This window comes from Schistocerca serialis, chromosome 4 (assembly GCF_023864345.2).
Source record: "Schistocerca serialis cubense isolate TAMUIC-IGC-003099 chromosome 4, iqSchSeri2.2, whole genome shotgun sequence".
Lineage (NCBI taxonomy): Eukaryota > Metazoa > Arthropoda > Insecta > Orthoptera > Acrididae > Schistocerca > Schistocerca serialis.
The window spans coordinates 186,586,285-186,608,005 of NC_064641.1; the positions used below are offsets into that span (position 1 = coordinate 186,586,285).

General features: G+C 44.9%; 1 protein-coding gene and 1 pseudogene across 1 annotated transcript in view; one reads left to right on the top strand and one right to left on the bottom strand.

Annotated features, from left to right (window-relative positions):
- The window catches only part of LOC126474345 (mite allergen Eur m 3-like), a 321,786-nt gene that overhangs the window by 37,299 nt on the left and 262,766 nt on the right, over positions 1-21,721 (bottom strand). The window contains exon 4 of the mRNA XM_050101812.1: positions 4,689-4,805. Within this exon, the coding sequence (XP_049957769.1) occupies positions 4,689-4,805 (117 nt within the window). The remainder of the gene's footprint in view (positions 1-4,688; positions 4,806-21,721) is intronic.
- LOC126476247 (5S ribosomal RNA) lies at positions 12,218-12,335 on the top strand (annotated as a pseudogene).

Sequence of the window (21,721 nt, forward strand, 5' to 3'; positions counted from 1 at the left end):
GAAGGAGAAGAAGTTTTATATATGGACCACGGCAATTCAGCCCGGAAGTTTTAATTAATGAAGACGCCAGCCGTGAAAGCTTACATGTTATGACGGGATCAGTTATCGTCTTAACAACACGCAGCTACTCAGCACGTCGCTAGCACCAGCAAACGGTGCAATCCATCTGTATGTGCCGAAAACGTTTATTTTAAATAAATAAGATTTTGCGATCGTACCTGTTTGTTCATAAGAATTATCACAAGTAAGATCGCTGACACTGCAAGCCATGTTGGTGAAAAATTCAGAAAACCTTTCCGAACATATACATTTACATTAGATGTTAACGAATTAAAGATTTTCAGGAACGCTTTTCTTGCAAGTCTGTATACTGAGGTGACTAAAGTCATGAGGTACCTCCTAATATCGAATCGGACCTCCTTTTACTCGGCGTAGTGCAGCAGTTCGACGTGGCCTGGACTCAACAAGTCGTTGGAAGTCTCCTGCAGAAATACTGAGCCACGCTGCCTCTATAACAATCCATAACTGCGAAAGTGTTGCCGGTGAAATATTCTGTGCTCGAGCTGACCTCTCGATTACATCCCATAAATGTTCGACGGGATTCCATTCGGGCGATCTGGGTGACCGTACCACTCGCTCGAATTGTCCAGAATGTTCTTCAAACCAATCACGAGCAGCTCGGTGACATAGCGCATTGTCATCAACAAAAACTCCATCCTTGTTTGAGTTTGTGAAGTGCATGACTGGTTGCAAATAGTCTCCAAGTAGACGAACAAAACAGTTTACAGTCAGCGATTGGCTAATATGGAGCAGAAGACCTAGTTCAATCCATATAAAGACAGCCCACACCATTATGGAGCCACCACCAACTTTTGCAGTGCCTTGTTGAGAACTTGAGCCCATAGTCTCGTGGGGTCTGCAGCATACTTGAACACTCTCATCAGTTCTTACCATCCGAAATCGGGACCCATCTGGCTAGACCATGGTTCACCAATGGCCTAGGGTCCAAGCAATACGGTCAGGAGTCCAGGAGAGGCGCTGCAGGCGATATCGTCCTCTTAGCAAAGACCCTTGCGTCAGTCGTCTGCTGCCATGCCCATTAACGCCAAATTTCGGCTCACTGTCCTAACGAATACGTCCGTCGTAAATCGCACATTGATTTATGTGGTTATTTCACGCACCGTTGCTTATTTGTTAGCACTGACAACTCAACGCAAGAGCTGCTGCTCTCGGTCGTTAAGTGAAGGCCATCAGCCACTGAGTTTTCCGTGGTAAAAGGTAATGCCTGAAATTCGGTATTCTCGGTCCACTCTCTACACTGTGGATCTAGGAATATTGACTTCCCTAACGACTTCCGGAATGTAATGTCCCATACATCTACCTCCAGATATAATTCTGCGTTCAAACTCTACTAAATACTGTCGTGCGGCCACAATCACGCCAGAAAACTTTTCGCATGAATCACCTGAGTGTATATGACAGCCCCACCAATGAATTACCCTTTTATAGCTTGTGTACGCGATCTACCGCCATCTGTATATGTGTATATCGCTATCCCATATCTTTTTTCACCTCAGTCTATCTTATATAGTTTCCACTTCACCCGCCGTCTGTTATTTTCAGGCTGAAATAGCTTAACTTACCTGCATTGTTTAGCGTTTCATTTACTACTCAAATTCCCTCAGCATTACCTATTCTAATTCGACTACACTTGTAAATTCTGTCTGTATGTTAAAAAAAGCAATGGACTTCTTCCACAGGGAGTGACAGGTAAGCCCTGGAACTCTAAGCTGTGCAATACGTGCAAATTTTATGCTCCAGAAAACAGTTTGGGAACGCAATCTGATCTCCTGTTCAACCGAAGTAGTCACACAACCAAACACACAGTTACATAATTTAGCGCAACTGGAAACCGGCGTACCACAGGTATCACTTTCCTAATAACGGTAAGTAATGATTCATCAAGACAGTGATCGCAAGGTTGAATAAGTGTTGGCTTTCTGGTTGTAGCTTCCAGCTGTGTAGTGGGGGATGTTTCTTCAGTTTTGTTAATAACGACTTTAAGTCCAAAGAGTAATTAAATCATAAGAATCAATACACAGTTTGTGAATATCATTTCCAACTAATATCACAGTAATGTGCGAGATCACTCCACACAAGTTTTAGCAAGCAGGGCCCATCGAAATAGTGTCCTTCGACCTACCTTACCTGCTCCTGTAATCTGATAGCGCCCACAGAAAAGTCCGTTATTGCTAACGTCCTGTGACTGCAACTCAGTATGTGCTTTCCGATATGCCAGAATATTCGTGGACCGTTGTGCGAGATCACGATATATAACAAGGTGGCAGCCATGCAGCGCGGCACTTGTTATGCATAATTAACCAATAATGATTTGTGTTTTGACAGAAAAATTACGGAAGAAATTAGGTAATAATCATATACATTATTTCCAAACAGAACTAATTGATTTATAGGCCCCCATAAACTGTCAAAGCAGCAGATATATAATTCAGTTTCAAATTGAGTCCTAGCAATACTACGACCCTATTACGCGACTTTAAGCCGGACAACAACTCTTTCATGGTTTTATGAGAGAAGGATAATTATGAATCTACAGCACAACGAATTGAAACGATAATATATCTCGCTGTAATCTGGTTTCACTCAATGAAGTAAGAGCAACCTACAAGTTTCCATTTTACCGTGCTTAAGATTACTGCCGCGTTCTTAATCGCGGAATAATCGTGAACAAGTAATGCCAAAATAAACCAACCACTTTAAAAAAAATTTCAAAAATGTGTGAAATCTTATGGGACTTAACTGCTAAGGTCGTCAGTTCCTAAGCTTACACAGTACTTAACCTAAATTATCCTAAGGACAAACACACACACCCATGCCCGAGGGAGGACCCGAACGCCGGCCGGAGTGGCCGTGCGGTTCTAGGCGCTAGATTCTGGAACCGAGCGACCGCTACGGTCGCAGGTTCGAATCCTGCTTCGGGCATGGATGCTTGTGATGTCCTTAGGTTCGTTAGGTTTAATTAGTTCTAAGTTCTAGGCGACTGATGACCTCAGAAGTTAAGATGCATAGTGCACAGAGCCATTTGAGCACTCGAACCTCCGCCAGGACCAGCCACACAGTTCATGACTTCAGCGCCCAAGACCGCTCGGCTAATCCCGCGCCTAACCACTTTACCTAAGCTACACCATGACAAGTAAGTGACATGGTCTCACACAATTCTTTCATCACTGTCGAATCCCCACGTAAGCAACCTCCCAAGTCGGAACACACAACAGGACTCCTCGATATCAGAACGCAGAACAGAAGAGCGACAGTACCAGAAACAGATTGGCGAAAGCTATTTCAAACAAGGACGGCTTTGTAGCTACTACCCACAAACCTTCCCATTCGTCGAAAAAACAAACTTGACTCCCCAAAGATGCGAAATCGCCTTAGCGACGCAAAGAGGTTGCTCCATATAGCTTACATCGATTAATCGAAGCTGAGAATAGCCGATACTATAAATGACGGTAGTATCTGTTCCCGGAAGAACAGTTACCGTAGATAACCATGCAGCTTTGCTAGAATGAAATGATAATTAAATGGACAACCTAGGTGCAACCAGGCGTTGATATACTTCATTGGGGACATGTTGAAAATGTGTACCCCGACAGGGACTCGAACCTGGGATCTCCTGCTTACATGCTTACATGACAGACGCTCTGTCCATCTGAGCCACCGAGGGCACAGAGAATAGTGGGCCTGCAGGGACGTATCCCTTGCACGCTCCTCGTGAGATGCACGTTCCGAACATGTCCACACCACTACATTCGTAGTGCTCCTAATAGATGTTTGCGAACGCACACGCTGTGCCAGAACTCGTACGGGACTTGGTAGATTAATCTGCCACGAGTAATGTGTATGATGGGCAAACATTTATTAGGCGCACTACGAATGTAGTGGTGTGGACATGTTGGGAATGTGGGTCTCACGGGGAGCGTGCAAGGGATAAATCCCTGCAGGCCCACTATTCTCTGTGCCCTCGGTGGCTCAGCTGGAGGCCGGAACGGTAGCTCAGCGTGTTCGGTCAGAGGGCTGCGTGCTCTCTGTAATAAAAAAACTGAGTCAAAGAGTCAACGATCAAATTGAACAGATGTCTTGTGACGTCCGCCCAGACCAATCTCAACGAACAATATCGGAAAAAAAAGATGGATAGAGCGTCTGCCATGTAAGCAGGAGATCCCAGGTTACAGTCCCGGTCGGGGAACATATCTTCAACATGTCCCCAATGAAGTATATCAACGCCTGGTTGCAGCTAGGTTGTCTATTTTATTATCATTTCATAATAGCCGATACGCCTAAAGTACTGCAGAGATAAATACCGTGATCTACTAACAGCAAAATGTAATGGGAAGAAATGAAAGTGCCAAATGAACAGGTAACTTTCACGCCCTATTACTCTTGCCTTGGGGAACAGGCCTCACTCAGTTTTTGACTGCTATTCCTCTATCGTATCTTGTAGCATTTATAATTGCATCCTGGTTTCTGTACACAAGTGCTAGAGGAGCTTTCACTCCTTGCACTCTATTCCTGCTACCCTCAGAATCTCAGAGTGTATTTCAGTCAACATTGCCGGAAGATTTCTGGAAACCTTGGAGAACAGAGGGTCGCAGACCTTATCGGCTTACCTGCAAGAGCCCCCAACCGACGACGGTGGCGACGGCTCCGTCTTGCACGGGCTGCCCCTGCTGCGGCAGCGTCGCTGCGGCGACCTTCACGCCGTCCAGCTGGAACGGCTCCGCAACCTGCAGCACATGCGGCGTTTGCCTCCGATGTAGCCATCTATACATTCCCACATGGAGTTCCGTAAATCCCATTACCAAGAACAGTAAAGTTACACAGGGTGAACCCACATTCTACCTACAAAATTTCGAAGGTCGTTCATGACTATTTCGGAATATTTTGGCCTCCTCATCGTATGCCAAGTATACAAGGGCAAACGCTCTGCCTGTCCCAAAAGCTCCAGCGTCCACCTCCGTTGTCTGGCTACCACTGGAACTTCTCTCCGATAACCCTCGGCGGGTATAATGCCGTTTGAGACCCATGGGAAGGAGAACCTTGAGATGTTACAGGTAGAAAGAATAAGGTCCAAAGCCACGTGCGGAGTAAGAAATCCTTCGGGCTGCTAAAGGAGCTAAGGTTAATTTTTGAATTGAAGGGGACACAGAGAGAATTTTATTCCAGATTACATATTTAAAATAAAACTTTATGATAATTTTAAGCACCATCTGGATTTTATTATTGTTTTCTTTGATGGATCTAAACAGGGGACTTCATCGCCTGCTCACTCGTGTTCCCCTATGTGTCATCAGGACTGTATTCCCAGAGCATTTTTCAGTTTACTATGCAGAATTATTTTCTATCTTGGGCGGACACGTGAGCAGATGCGATAATGTCTTGGCGAGAAATTCCTAATGAGATGAGCTCTGATTCCCAAAGTGCCCTTCTTGCTAGGGGACAGATGTTCCCAGCGGATAGGATGCGAGGGTTGGAACTTCAATAGTGGCAACTATTTATTTACAGCTCGTACAAAATGGATACGTGTTTCAAAATTTTACTGACCTTCAAAATGGTCACCAGCATTGTGGATAACCCGTTGCCAGCGATGTGGAAGTCGTAGGATACTCTTAGCAGCGCCAGATGTGTTGGAAGTTCGAGCGGCGCGATCTATTGCCCAACGTAGGTTGTGTTCCAAAAATGAACAGCATAGAGGCAGAAGTAATGACACTTTCTGCAGTAATGACACCTGACAATGCTCAAGCACGTACAGTGCAAGCTGTTACTGATTTGTTTGACTGATGGGGCTGCTAAGTGCTATACCACCTGACTTAAGCCCTCGTAAGTTCAACTCGATTTCTAAACTGAAGGAAACACTTCACGGCATTCGCTTCAGATCTGCCACAAATTCGTCGGGAAATAGACCACACCGCTCGAGCTATCAACACAACTGGCACTGCTAAGAGTATCTTACGACAACCACATCGTTGGCAACGAGTTATACACAATGCTGGTGACTACTTCGAAGGTCTGTAAAACTTTGAAACACGTATCTATTTTGTACGAGCTGTAAATAAATAGTTGCCACTATTTAAGTTCCAACCCTCGTACCTAAGATGCTTTCCTTTTCTTGCAATGATAGAAGAAGGAAATAATTTTCTACCCAGTCCCAGGGCACAAAGGGTTCCAGAGAAATAAACTGACACACCTGGCAAGGAGGCTTGTTCCCTTCAACTTGATGATCTCTGTTCAGTCCCGTGGGCAGTCACTGCATATCTAGTACAGAAGGCCATGTGTTGGTGGGAGGCTCAATGACTGGAATAGAGCAGCATTGTGGGCAGTCTTTGCATATCTAGTACAGAAGGCCATGTGTTGGTGGGAGGCTCAATGACTGGAATGGAGCAGCATAGAAACTGCAGCTACAGCCCAGCTATAGCTTTCCTCATCCTAACCACAATGATGCAAAGAAGTAGCCCTTGCAAAGTAAAGAGTGGGACAATGTCCCTTGTGACATGGTTTTCCCTTACGTCTGGAGGAAGCCCAGTTGGATTCTCACAGCAAAGAGAAATCCAACGTCCCACTCTTAGACTTGTAGTGGCCACTTCTCCACCTGGTTCTGGCGGGAAAGAGATCAGGCTTGGTGGCACTGTGGCTGTGGTTTCACTGACCGCAGCTCATATTCCTCCCTTCCTCCAATGAACCTCCCATTCACACATGACTTTCTGAGTCACCACTGACTGCCCAAATGGTGACCCAACAGCGAGCAGGAAATTGAAGGGAGCAAGCGTCCTTGGCAACTGCATCAGAAAGGATATCCGAAATTTTATTACTGCCGTTCGGGTTCATCCTGTGAAATATCACGCAGCAATCAGCCATAAGAAGCAATGTCTATAAAGAGAACTAGCAAAAAATTATGATTATTGCTCATCTCATCACACTGCCAGTTTTAGAATTGCTACTACATTACATTATATGTGTGTACTACCTGTCCTGGCCACACATTGCTGTGTCTCAGTATGGTGAATTGGAAAAGAAAGAAAAGAGGAAGCACACATTTGCAATATCTATGAGAATTGGATATACATCCTGATCTCCTTTCCACTTCCTGTCTCTGTCCATCTCTTCCTCCCTCTGTCTTTATCTGTCTTCTTCTCCTTCTCCTTCCGCCCATCTCCATCAACCAATTCCTACCCCCTCTCTCTGTCCTTTTTTTCTCGCTCCTTTCTCTCCATCTCCTCCTGCTCCCTCTTCCCCCCCCCCCCCCCCGCTCTCTCTGTCCAACACCTCCTATCCCCTTTTTACATCCGTCTTTTCCTCCCACTGTGTCCATATCTTTCTGCCCCCCTCACTGACCATCTCCTCCTTTCCACTTTCCATGTTCATTTCCTAGCACCCTTCTGACCACTCTCTCTGATCTTAAGCCTTGTTTATCGTTACTGAAATTTCAGATTCTGTATCAGTATTCTAATCGTAATCCGGTAAGTCATAAATACAACTTCCCTGTTTGCTGTTTGCAGTTGCTGACAATATTCTATATGTATGTATGTATGTATGTATTTGTGTGTGTGTGTGTGTGTGTGTGTGTGTGTGTGTGTGTGTGTCCAAACGTTTTTTGTAGTAACATGTGACAATTTGAAGTAAATTGGTCGAGTACTTTCTTTAGATTTCCAGTAACAAAGTTTCATACATCTACATCTACATCTACATCTTCATCCATACTCGTGAAGCCACCTGACGGTGTGTGGCGGAGGGTACCTTGAGTACCTCTAACGGTTCTCCCTTCTATTCCAGTCTCGTATTGTTCGTGGAAAGAAAGATTGTCGGTATGCCTCTGTGTGGGCTCTAATCTCTCTGATTTTATCCTCATGGTCTCTTCGCGAGATATACGTAGGAGGGAGCAATATACTGCTTGACTCCTCGGTGAAGGTATGTTCTCGAAACTTCAACAAAGGCCCGTACCGAGCTACTGAGCGTCTCTCTTGCAGAGTCTTCCACTGGAGTTTATCTATCATCTCCGTAATGCTTTCGCGATTACTAAATGATCCTGTAACGAAGCGCGCTGCTCTCCGTTGGATCTTCTCTATCCCTTCTATCAACCCTATCTGGTACGGATCCCACACTGCTGAGCAGTGGGCGATCAAGCGTACTGTAACCTACTTCCTTTGTTTTCGGATTGCATTTCCTTAGGATTCTTCCAATGAATCTCAGTCTGGCATCTGCTTTACCGACGATCAACTTTATATGATCATTCCATTTTAAATCACTCCTAATGCATACTCCCAGATAATTTATGGAATTAACTGCTTCCAGTTGCTGACCTGCTATATTGTAGCTAAATGATAAGGGATCTTTCTTCTATGTATTCAAAGCACATTATATATTATATTATATTATATTATATATTACATAAATATTTTTATATTATATGTATATTAAATATATATAGCCAATATTGATCCGAATGTTCATTAAAGTATTCTGAAAAATTTGAAGTGCATCGGGCAAAAATTCTTCGAGATTCTTGGTGACGTTTCCCCTTTATGCATTACACATTATGTATGTACTACATATATTAAAGATGACATTAAGACAGGCCCATATTCAAGTGCAGCATTGTGACAAAATTTCCAAGTGATCGGTGAAGAGCTTTCGGAGATTTAAGATTTTGAACAAACGACCATTTACAGTTATGAACAAACGATCATTTACAGTTATATATAGATTTCCTTTATAATTATTACATATATATGTTTATCAGTAGGTATATAAAAAGACACGTACATTCGAATGGAATTTCAAAGATATGTACGATTTTGAACAAATGAACATTTACCTTTTCATTTACATAGATATAAATGTTTATTTCTTCAAAATCTTAAATCTGTGGAAGTTCCTCACTGATTGCTTCGAAGCAATATATATATATATATATATATATATATATATATATATATATATATATATATATATATAATCTGGATCTCTTCCACATTTTATGGCAAAATCAATTCTGCTTCATATATTATACATGTTTCCATATATTAAATATATTTAAAACATATGTAATCTAAGTCTGTCTGATTGTTCATTATAGTACCAGGTGAAAATCTTAAGTACGTTGGTCAAGTAATTTCTATGTGAAATATGTGTTTAAATATTATAAGAAAGCATTCTGGTAGGTATATGAAAACACTATGTGCTTGAATGCAACGTTGCGTTAAAATTTCAAAGCGGTTTGTGAATAACTGTCAAAGATATACGATTCTGAACGATTTGGAACAAACTATCGTGGGATCATTTTTCGGAGTAGACCCGCAACATATGCAAATTCACAATATTCAAATGAGCGACCCACCTTCGCCGTGTGATCTGAAATATATGAGCAAACGTTACTTTCAGCAATATAAAAATGGACTTGCATGCTATTTGGAAGTGAGGAAATGTTATGGAAGCAAAATGTACGACGCGACCAGTGAACCGAACTCCGGTACGGCCGGCTGCCCGTTGCACTTCTTCTGTGGAGGGACCATGACGGGTGGTGGTCACACTATGTCTGAGGGCTCTCAGAGCTTTCTCTGGCGGCCTGGGGAGCTGCGGTGTGAATCCTGCAAGTGAAAGAGCTTCCTGTAGCAACCACATGCGAGAATTTTTTATGAGATGGAGTGAGGAGAACCTTTAGCAGAAAGAGCTGTTGTCTGAAGAACATAGACACGGCTTTTTGGATGGATACCGGAGAGTGCTATCGGGCAGGTGAAAAGGAAGCCCCCAGTCTTTGAAAAACGTGTGATGGCGCTGAATGTGCTACTTTTAGACCAGAATTTTTTTTTAAGAACTTAAGAAAGACGGTCATTGGTTCATCTGGAGCTTTTCCCAGAGTGACCGAGCATAGCAATGCCAAAAGCAACCTCCTTTGTAGGATGCAGAAAGAGACAGAAATAGCGAGAAACGACTTTTTTTTTAAGGAAATTATTAGGAAGAATTTAATTGGTTAAGTAAGTTAAACATAGCCCAGGTAAGGGGACCTGCACTCTCAGAGACATATTTTTAGCGGTCGGTGATCGCAAGAAATAGAATGCAGCCCATCAGTCTAGCTTGTAACGAAAAATGCGGTAAAGCGAAGCCTCCTTGACGGACGTCGTCGCACAGTAAATACACAGTTCATCTTACTCTTTTCTCCTCCTGGTCGTCTCGCAGAGCTTTCTTGCAAGACTTCTACTTAGATCTTCATCACAGATCTTCAACTTATGACACCATCTTTGAAGGTAGGACGCTGGTGCTGCCACAGATTGAGGTCACAGTATTTCTGCCAGCAACAGCTACAATATGATGCTACCGAGCAGGTTCTGCGTGAGATGTGGGGAAAGTCAAATCAATTTACAACTTTCAACGTCTTAGAGGTTGGCCCTAACGAGTTATCTTTCAAATCATGAAACTCTGTCTTCCAAATTCCACAACAAGTGTGAGATACTATCTTCCAAAGTTCTGTGTGTTCCTTCAGTAATTCTATCATTTACTAACTCATTTAACGGCGATCACTCAGTACTTCTACGATTTATTTTCGGTTTTTCCCCCAAACCCATGTCAGATGAACAGATTTGCATTCGCACATGTTGCCACAAGTAACTTTTTACCGATATGTTGCCACAGGGTGCGTTTATGAAATAATATTCAGAATGAAGTATTTTTGTCATAATTATGAATTGTGCAGATGATAAAAAAACGAATCTCAATATATCCAGTTTCATTCAGTTTTAAATTCATAATAAAAGAAAACTACCTACAAAACCAACATTTACATTTTTATTTATGTAGAGTAGCTGCGAACAGCTTGTTTGCAGGACACTCCTCCTCCTCTTAAACTGCTTTACGACTATGGTTACCAAAATACAAAAGGCACCTAAAACAAGCAGAAATATTTATATTTTCAGTAAACTAGATAAAAAAAGGGTGACAACATATCTCAAAGAGAAACTGGAAACATTTAACTCTGGGTAAGAGCATGAAGATGAAATATGAATCTACTGTAGAAGAATAGTTGAAAAAACGCTGAATAGATATGAAGCTAGTGGAACAGTCCATGATAGGAGGGGCCCTCCCTGGTGTCTGTAAATAAAATTCTGAAGCAAAAGCGACTGGCGCGCAATCATCGTACCATTGACCTATACTTTCCTATGGACGATTCACGTAGTATCACGCAGACACCTCCGTTGGTAACACAGGAGTCCGATGCGAGAGGCTGCTTGGCTCCCACAGATTAGGCAAGTGTGTGTCTCCTCGAAACAGGGGTTCGTCGGAGCCATGTATATACCCACTCGTTTCACAGCTACGTTGTAGCTGCAGATTCCGTTTGAAACTTACTGCCGTTCTTGGCCCGTTTTCTCCACCTGCTACAGTCTTCGGCGAGCTCCTTCCACTTCTAGCAGTCAATATTAAATACATTTATGTCACAACTGGCACAATCTTTAAAGCGCAGTGCAAGTCTTCCTGGCGGTCTCTTGGCAAGTGCCATCCCAGTGATCAGTGTTTGTCAGGGAAGAGGGGCGTGGTCCATACAGTGTTAGTGTCCCAGCCAACGCAGGGAAAGTTCCTTTAGAGTGGCGGTGATGCTCGGTTGCTTCGCGGTATTCAGGACCATCTCGTTTGCCACGTGATCCCTCCATGTTATGCACAGAATATTGCGTGAGCACCGCAGACGAAAGTTGTTGCACTTACGTTCTTGCTTAGCATATTATATCTAAATCTTAGCTCCATAAAAGAGGTTGCTTAGGACACCACCTTCATAAACGAGTGTCTTTTGCTGTCAACGTAAGGAGTTTGTTGTCCCATACTGTTGTGCTGAGCTTCTGGCACTAACGAGCGTGATGACTGGGTGTTGTGTGATGTCCTTAGGTTGGTTAGGTTTAAGTAGTTCTATGTTCTAGGGGACTGATGACCATAGCTGTTAAGTCCCATAGTGCTCAGAGCCATTTTGAACTAACGAGCGGAGGTAACAGAATTTCTCGACGACATTTAACAGGGGGCTACACTATCGCTTCTTGTTGTGACAGGCAAATCCGGGTGTCCTTGCACCATAGTCCCGGTCTTCTATACAGTAAAAGGGACAGAGAAGAGCCTCTACGCCGTAGCAAATTTATTTACAAGCTTCTAAGGTCGTTTTGCGGGCAGCGGCCTTGCTGCAGTGGATACACCGGTTCCCGTCAGATCACCGCAGTTAAGCGCTGTCGGGCGTGGCCGGCAGTTGGATGGGTTACCATCCGGGCCGCCATGTGCTGTTGCCATTTTTATGGGTGCACTCAGCCTCGTGATGCCAACTGAGGAGTTACTCGACCGAATAGTGGCGGCTCCGGTCACAGGAAACCATCATAACGACCGGGAGAGCGGTGTGCTGACCACGCGCCCCTCCTATCCGCATCCGCATCTGAGGATGACACGGAGGTCGGATGGTCCCGATGGGCCACTAGTGGCCTGAATACGGAGTGCTACGGTCGTTTTGTGTACGTGCTATGGGTACTGCATCGGCAGCGAATATAAGGTTGTTTGCAAGTAAGTCCTCATGGCAGCGCTTGGATCTGAGTAGCGAGTGTACTAAGTTTGGTGTTAACTTGGTATTTAGATGGATTCTTTGGTCTGTTTCGCTCAAAGCTACCCCTTAGAAGTAGCGAGAAGCATATACCAAATAAGGAATCAGTCAGTAAACATCTTTGGCGAACTCCTCTTTGCACAAAAAACAAATCAGATGTGTTTCCACCAAATATTAAGCACCCTCCACGTCGTAATGAAAATCCCTGACAATCCTCAGGAATTCTGGAAGACACGCTATCTTCACTAATAAAGTAAACAGTCCCTCCCTGCTTATTTAGGCTGATGAAAGCGATGAACAATGGGCTATTTTCATGAATTTTACGCAGCCTGAAGAGCATACCAACAGTAGATTGCTGAACCTGAAACCCACATTTAGACTCGAGTGTACACACGATGAACAAACTTCTCCAGTCCGCCCACACCACACGGAAAAACACTCTTCCAAATACTGTCATGCAAAAGCAAAACTCCACATTCTGGCCCGGACGGGACAATCAGGATCTAGCGATCTCTATGTCATCCTCTACCGTATGGCATCATGCGGATGAGGTACGAGGGCCATGGGACAGCACAATGCTCTCCCGGCCGTTGTCGATTTTCTTGACCTTGGAGCTGCTACGAGTAGCTCCTCATTTGGCATCACGAGATTGACAAGGGGAAGGCCTCGGACATAGCTAACCTGCTCGTCTCATACTTGGCAGGCGCTTGTGTACACCCTGAAATGAAACACTCCAAGATATTTTGGCTCAATACCCCCTCGTTTTTTTAAAAAATCGTCCCTAAAGCTCAAGACACACAATCGACTCAAATTTGTCGGCATCGATAGATAGTTGGAAACTGAGCAATTGTCATCAACATATACGGCGTTAGAATTTTCGTAGAAATCGAAAAAAGAAACTTTCGCGACTGCTCTTATGTACCGCTAAGACGCTCCAAGATATTTTGGCTCAATACCCCATCGTTTTTTAAAAAAAAATCGTCCCTAAAGCTCAAGACACGCAATCGACTCAAATTTGACGGCATCGATAGATAGTTGGAAACTGAGCAATTGTCATCAACATATACGGCGTTAGAATTTTCGTAGAAATCGAAAAAATAAACTTTCACGACTGCTCTTATGTACCGCTAAGACATCGCTGTCGAAGGCAAGCACAAATGGCGTGGCGACCAGGCCATTTGACTGGCAAGCGAAGAACCTGTGTTCGAATTTGAAATACACTTAGTATTTTTTTTAAAATTGTATTTTTTTTTTTGCGAATCGAAATTGGTGGGAATAGGAATGGCAATAGCCGGCCGAGGTGGCCGAGCGGTTCTGGGCGCTACAGTCTGGAACGGCGCGACCGCTACGGTCGCAGGTTCGAATCCTTCCTCGGGCATGGATGTGTGTGATGTCCTAAGGTTAGTTAGGTTTAAGTAGCTCTAAGTTCTAGGGGACTGATGATCTCAGATGTTAAGTCCCATAGTGCTCAGACTCACTTGAACCGATTTTTCTTTTTTTTTTTTTTTATTGAGGAATGGTAATAAGGTAAGTAAAGAATTAAAATTTTAAGTCTCGTCGTATGAAAACAATTGCGAGTAAGACTGCTGCGAATTCGTCATGAGGGACCACAGACAGGCGATCGCGGGACGTTTGTTTACAGTGAGGAGCGCTACAGTATGCCCACAGAGACAGTTGTGTTATACAGGAAATGTATCTGCAGTTGCGAATATAAATGGAAATGCCGTATGTCTAGGGCCTCCCGTCGGGTAGACCGTTCGCCTGGTGCAAGTCTTTCGAGTTGACGCCACTTCGGTGACTTTCGTGTCGATGGGGACAAAATGATGATTATAAGGACAACACAACGCCCAGTACCCGAGCGGAGAAAATCTCCGACCCAGCCGGGAATCGAACCCAGGCCGTTAGCCATAGCATTGCATCGCGCTGACCAGTCAGCTAGCAGGGGCGGACGTGGCGAATATAGGCAACCTCCAACTTTAGACTGGAATGACGATATTGAAAATTTGTGCCGGACCGGGACTCGAACCCGGATTTTCCACTTGTCGTGAGCAGTAGGCTTAACCATTTCGGTTACCCGTACACGTTTTACAGCCAGACGCAAATTTCCAATGTCGACGTCCATGCGTCCTTAACCTACAAACGTACACTTACTATAATTCCCGTGCGGGACAGACAGTTTAATCGAAACCTGGTATCAGCCTGTTGCCTGGTATCGGCGGATAAATAACATATTGCAATGCCTGTGTTTGTATGAACTACGATGAAACTTTCTTTCTGACATGTCCGCATTCAGGGATATCCGAAATCATTAAGGCTACCGCTCGCGACATGCGGGAAATCTGGGGTCGTGTCCTGCTCCAGTATAAAATTTCAATGTCGTCATCCCATTCTACAGTTGGAGGTTACCCGTATTCGAGAATACGTTAACTACACTCCTGGAAATTGAAATAAGAACACCGTGAATTCATTGTCCCAGGAAGGGGAAACTTTATTGACACATTCCTGGGGTCAGATACATCACATGATCACACTGACAGAACCACAGGCACATAGACACAGGCAACACAGCATGCACAATGTCGGCACTAGTACAGTGTATATCCACTTTTCGCAGCAATGCAGGCTGCTATTCTCCCATGGAGACGATCGTAGAGATGCTGGATGTAGTCCTGTGGAACGGCTTGCCATGCCATTTCCACCTGGCGCCTCAGTTGGACCAGCGTTCGTGCTGGACGTGCAGACCGCGTGAGACGACGCTTCATCCAGTCCGAAACATGCTCAATGGGGGACAGATCCGGAGATCTTGCTGGTCAGGGTAGTTGACGTACACCTTCTAGAGCACGTTGGCTGGCACGGGATACATGCGGACGTGCATTGTCCTGTTGGAACAGCAAGTTCCCTTGCCGGTCTAGGAATGGTAAAACGATGGGTTCGATGACGGTTTGGATGTACCGTGCACTATTCAGTGTCCCCTCGACGATCACCAGTGGTGTACGGCCAGTGTAGGAGATCGCTCCCCACACCATGATGCTGGGTGTTGGCCCTGTGTGCCTCGGTCGTATGCAGTCCTGATTGTGGCGCTCACCTGCACGGCGCCAAACACGCATACGACCATCATTGGCACCAAGGCAGAAGCGACTCTCATCGCTGAAGACGACACGTCTCCATTCGTCCCTCCATTCACGCCTGTCGCGACACCACTGGAGGCGGGCTGCACGATGTTGGGGCGTGAGCGGAAGACGGCCTAACGGTGTGCGGGACCGTAGCCCAGCTTCATGGAGACGGTTGCGAATGGTCCTCGCCGATACCCCAGGAGCAACAGTGTCCCTAATTTGCTGGGAAGTGGCGGTGCGGTCCCCTACGGCACTGCGTAGGATCCTACGGTCTTGGCGTGCATCCGTGCGTCGCTGCGGTCCGGTCCCAGGTCGACGGGCACGTGCACCTTCCGCCGACCACTGGCGACAACATCGATGTACTGTGGAGACCTCACGCCCCACGTGTTGAGCAATTCGGCGGTACGTCCACCCGGCCTCCCACATGCCCACTATACGCCCTCGCTCAAAGTCCGTCAACTGCACATACGGTTCACGTCCACGCTGTCGGGGCATGCTGCCAGTGTTAAAGGCTGCGATGGAGCTCCGTATGCCACGGCAAACTGGCTGACACTGACGGCGGCGGTGCACAAATGCTGCGCAGCTAGCGCCATTCGACGGCCAACACCGCGGTCCTTGGTGTGTCCGCTGTGCCGTGCGTGTGATCATTGCTTGTACAGCCCTCTCGCAGTGTCCGGAGCAAGTATGGTGGGTCTGACACACCGGTGTCAATGTGTTCTTTTTTCCATTTCCAGGAGTGTATATTTCACAACGGCTGTAGTGTCCGCAGTGCCTGTTCCTTTGGGCATGCAAGCATTTACTAAGAGACATTGCATTGTGCTTTATACAAGCGCAGGCATTGCAATATCGTATTTATCCGTCGACTTGAGGCTGGTGACTTTAGATTAAAATGTCTACCCTGTGCGGGAATTACAGTAAGTGCGCGAGTGCAGATTAATGACGCTCGGGCGACGACGGGGCCCCTATGATCATTTCTGGTGGTGTAAGGTTTCCTAATTATTCTGTTAATTAGTCGACTTTGGTGGTTTACGAGCAACATTTGCAAGCGACTCCCAGTTAGGATCGAGTTGTGCAGCGTGCGCCAGTAACACAAAGGTAGAGCGACCGCTTGCGACAGGCGGGAGATTCGTGTTCGAGTCTTGGTGTAACACAAATTTTCGATGTCTTAATTTTTTTCTGCAGTTAGTGGTTGCCCGTATTCTCAACTGCTAATATATTTCCTGTATTACATAACGGCTCTAGCGGCCAGAGTGCCGTAGGAACATTGCATCCTACTTCTTACAAACACGGAACTGCAGTATCATACAGTTATGTTATCCTCCTTGCCTGCTTGTTATATCATAATTCTGAAGTTCGAAAAGTGAGGGTTTCAGGCCGTAAACTTATGTATATCGGTCGGAAGCACTTGTCCTCCGTCACTAGTGTGTTGCAAACCGCCGGCCGGTGTAGCCGTGCGGTTCTAGGCGCTTCATTCTGTAGCCACAAGACCGCTACGGTCAGTTTCGAATTCTGCCTCGGGCATGGATGTGTATGATGCCTTAGGTTATTTAGGTTTGCGTAGTTCTAAGTCTAGGGGACTGATGACCTCAGATGTTAAGTCCCATAGTGCGTAGAGTCATTTGAACCTTTTTCTTTTCTTTTTTTTTTTTTTTGGTTGCATATCTCGAGCGTACGTTTAGTGAATTTTTATCGTATACCCGCAGAATAAATTACTTTCTGTGGACTATTAGGATGATCCTACGTAAGTAACATAGCACTTGAATGATATCATCAGGTTACCTTCCATTCAGAAGGCTGTTGCACTCAGCGCCTGTTATATTGCCTTCTAAATAATAGATTTCAGCTATCAGTTGTCGTTTTTAAATTTTATTGGCAGATCTAGATTTCAGCTAGAAACTAGCCATTCTCAATGCACTATCATTTTTGATCAATGCATGTAATGCTTGTTGATCGGGCTTCATCCACAGTTCATTGAATACTGAGCATTCAATGAAGTATGGATGAAGCCCACACTGAGGAGAGGTATCGATGTCGGACGGTGAGGCCCGGCACGAAGTCGTGTTCCAAAACATCCCAAAGGTGTTCTATAGGATTCAGGTCAGGACTCTGTGCAGGCCAGTCCATTACAGGGATGTTATTTTCGTGCAACCACTCCGCCTCAGGCCGTGCATTATGAACCGGTGCTCGATCGCTTTGAAAGATGCAATCGCAACCTCCAATTTCTCTTCAACAGTGGGAAGCAAGAAGGTACTTAAAACACCAACGTTGACCTGTGCTGTGATAGTGCCACGAAAAACAACAAGGGGTGCAAGCCCCCTACCTCAAAAATACGATCACACCATAACACCACTGCCTCCGAATTTTGCTGTTAGCACTTCACACGCTGGCAGATGACGTTCACCGTGCATTCGCCATACCCGCAACTTGCCATCGGATCGCCACATTGTGTACCGAGCTTCGTCACTCCACACAACTTTTTTCCACTGTGCAATTTTCCAATGTTTATGCTCCTTGCACCAAGCGAGGCGTCGTTTGGCATTTACCAACGTGATGTGTGGCTTATGTGCAGCCGTTCGACCATGAAATCCAAGTTTTCTCACCTCCCTCCTGACTGTCATAGTGCTTGCAGTGGATCCTGGTGGAGTTTGGAATTCCTGTGTGATGGTCTGATCTCGCTATTACACATTACGACCCTCTTCAACTGTCGGCGATCTCTGTCAGTCAACAGACGAGGTCGGCCTATACGCTTTTGTGCTATACGTGTCCCTTCACGTTCCCACTTCACTATCACATCGGAAACAGTGGAGCTAGGGGTGTTTAGGAGTGTGGAAATCTCGCGTACAGACGTATGACCCAAGTGACGCCGAATCACCTGACGACGTTCGAAGTCCGTGAGTTCCGCGCAGCGCTCGATTCTGCTCTCTCTCGATGTCTAATGACTACTGAGGTTGCTGATGTGGAGTACCTGGCAGTAGGTGTCAGCACAATGCACCTAATATGAAAAACGTATGTTGTTGTGGGTGTCCGGATACTTTTGATCACAACTCTCTGCATCTGCAAAACAACGGTCGGAACGTTCTACGAATCGTTCAAATCCTCGACGACAGAAATCCGTTCGCTGGTCACGGGGCCATTTGAGAATCGTTGTGTGAACGTCGTTGGAATATTCCTCCCCCCCCCCCCCCATCCCCCCAAAGGTGTTCTTCTAGCTTGCCGAAGAGATGGAATTCTTTCGGTGCAAGAGCTCGAGTGTATGGCGGTCGCTCCCAAACTTCTCATCTAAAACGATGAAGTAACGGTTGTTTTGCGCGCGCCGCGTGGGTCCTTGCATTGTCGTGCAAGAGAACAATGCCTTTGCTTAATTTTCCACGCCTCTTCTTTATGTCCTTGCTCAGCGACGGTAGTGTTGCACAGTAAGAATCAGTACTGATGGTTGTGCTTTTTGACATAAAAATCTGTGTACACATCTCCTTCACAGTAAAAGAAAACGGTGGTCATGACCGTCCTCTCTGAAGGCGCCGCTTTATATTTGTTCCACATAGAGACTGTCTTCGTCTTGCAGGCGTGAAATAATGGAACCCTATCTCATCGTCCTTAATGATGTGGATCAGGAAATGATTGCCTTCTAATGTTGAAGGAAGTCCAGAGACACCATAAATCTGGCGCCTTTGTGTGCAGGTGTCGGTGACCGCCAAATCCAGCGAACACCATTTCCGATACTGCAGACGATCTCGAATGATGGGTGAGGACTGCCTATTGAGATACATATCTGCTCGATTGCCTGGACATTTTCGTCTGTGGTTGATGTCGGTGTCCTTTCTTTCCGGTCTGCATCGTCCACTTCTGTGTGGCCTTGGTCAGTTTATTGACACCATTTCACGATGGCTGGACGTGGCATTGCCTTTGAACCCTAATACCAACAGCATTTCACGGTGAACCTGTGTGGTATTTAGAGATTTTGCCCACAAAATTCGTATTGTCGAGCGTTCTTCACATTTAGAGTACGTCTCCAGTTGCAGGCCCACTTTAGTCGCACACTGTGAAGCCCCTGGTACAAATACCGCAGCAGAACTATGTCTGCGGAGACCCCAAAGGTGTAGGGGAGTGAGTTGAACATTGGAACGCTTCTCAGACTTTCACCTGTAGCCAGTCCTGTAATAAAAGTTTAATATGATTTCTTATTCCATTTTGAAAAGAGTTCACTTTATGTTTGCTGCAATCCTGAAAATACGAAAATTACTCTGGAAAAGTAAGGTTTTTTCATATGTGAAAAACAGTTCCGAGGTACAACATGGTCAAATATCTAGGAAAAACTACGAGTATACTATTAAAATATAAACGTGTTGCAATGGAGAAAATATTGTCAGTACTGTATTTGGCAGTTTATATGTTACATTATTACTCTACTGCACGCTGATAATCAGTAAGTGAAACAAAATAAGAAGAAGCATGATTAAGATCCAATTACAAGCTACAAACATTTTGAAATAGATGCCACTGGCAAGTAACAAAGTTTTCCTGTTTAGAGGCAGGGAATGTTGTTAAAACATTAAATCAGTTCAGTTCATTTTCTAATATCAAGTGTTCCATGGGAAAATAGCTTCTATTTCGAGCTACAAGGTGGTACACGACTGAAGGAATGTGGTTTAACCGCCCACACGTTATGTAACTGCTTTTAAAAATACACAGAATTTTACTGAGTATAAAACTCTATAACTGAAGAATTAACAGAATTCTCAAATAGATTTCATATAGTATACAGCACCAGGGGCGATGCTAGAAATCGGTCAAGGGGGTGGGGGGTGGCTAATGTTTGGGACGGGGCAGGGGGGGGGGGGGGGTTGGGGGAATGGAATATCGGTTAACAAAAGGAGAGTTGGGGTCCTCCACCGACAAATTGGTAAAATTTGGTGTAGCTTAAAGTAGTTTTTGGTAACTGTTTTGGAGTTCAGAGTAAAAACGTGTCTACAGAATGTGTATGCCCGAGAAAACAGTAGGATTTGATCCAGATGTCCGGCGATTCCGAAGTTTTTGTCTGGAGTCAGCAATTTAAGTGTTGGTAGGCATACCCGGCATGTTTAGCTTTCTTGATTATTGTAAGGGGTCTAATACATTAGTATACATCCAGTGTATATTAATAAATAATAAGACGCCCATTTTAAGTTAAATGATATTTATTGGTTTAGATAGTAAGTTATTTGCCGCTATTATTCTTTTGTTAAAATGTATTTGAAATAGATTGCAACCTATATTGCTACATAATTATAAAAAAATGATTGAATCTGTTGAAGTAATTTATTCGCTGATTTCTGATGTCATTTTATCCAATGTAATACAATGTAATATGATACTCCATTTGGGTAGGGGGGGCGCTATAGCCCCCATAGCCCCCCCCCCTTGGCCACCGCCCCTGCACAGCGCTTAAATATACCGAGGTGACAAAATTCATGGGATACCTCCTAATGACGTGTCAGACATTCTTTTCCCCCGCCTAGTGCGGGAACTCAGCGTGGCAGAGATTCAACTAGTAGTTCGATGGCCCCTGCAGAAATATTTAGCCCTGCTGCCTCTATAGCCGTCCATAATTGCTGAAGTGTTGCTGGTGCAGTATTATTTGCCCGAGCTGACCTCTCGATTACGATCTATAAATGTTCGATGGCATTCATGTTGGGCGATTTGTGTGGCCAAATCACTCCCTTGAACTCTGCAGAATGTTCTTCAAACCAATTGCGAACAATTGCGGTCCGATGACATTGCGCATTGTCATTCACAAAAACTCCGTCTTTGTTCGGGTACATGAAGTCGATGAATGGCTGCAAATGGTCTCCAAGTAGGCGAACATAACCATTTCTAGTCAATGATCGGTTCAATTGGACCAGTAGACCCAGTCAGTTCCATGTAAACACAGCGCACGCCATCAGTGCCAACAGAGCGAGGTGGCGCAGTGGTTAGCACACTGGACTCGCATTCA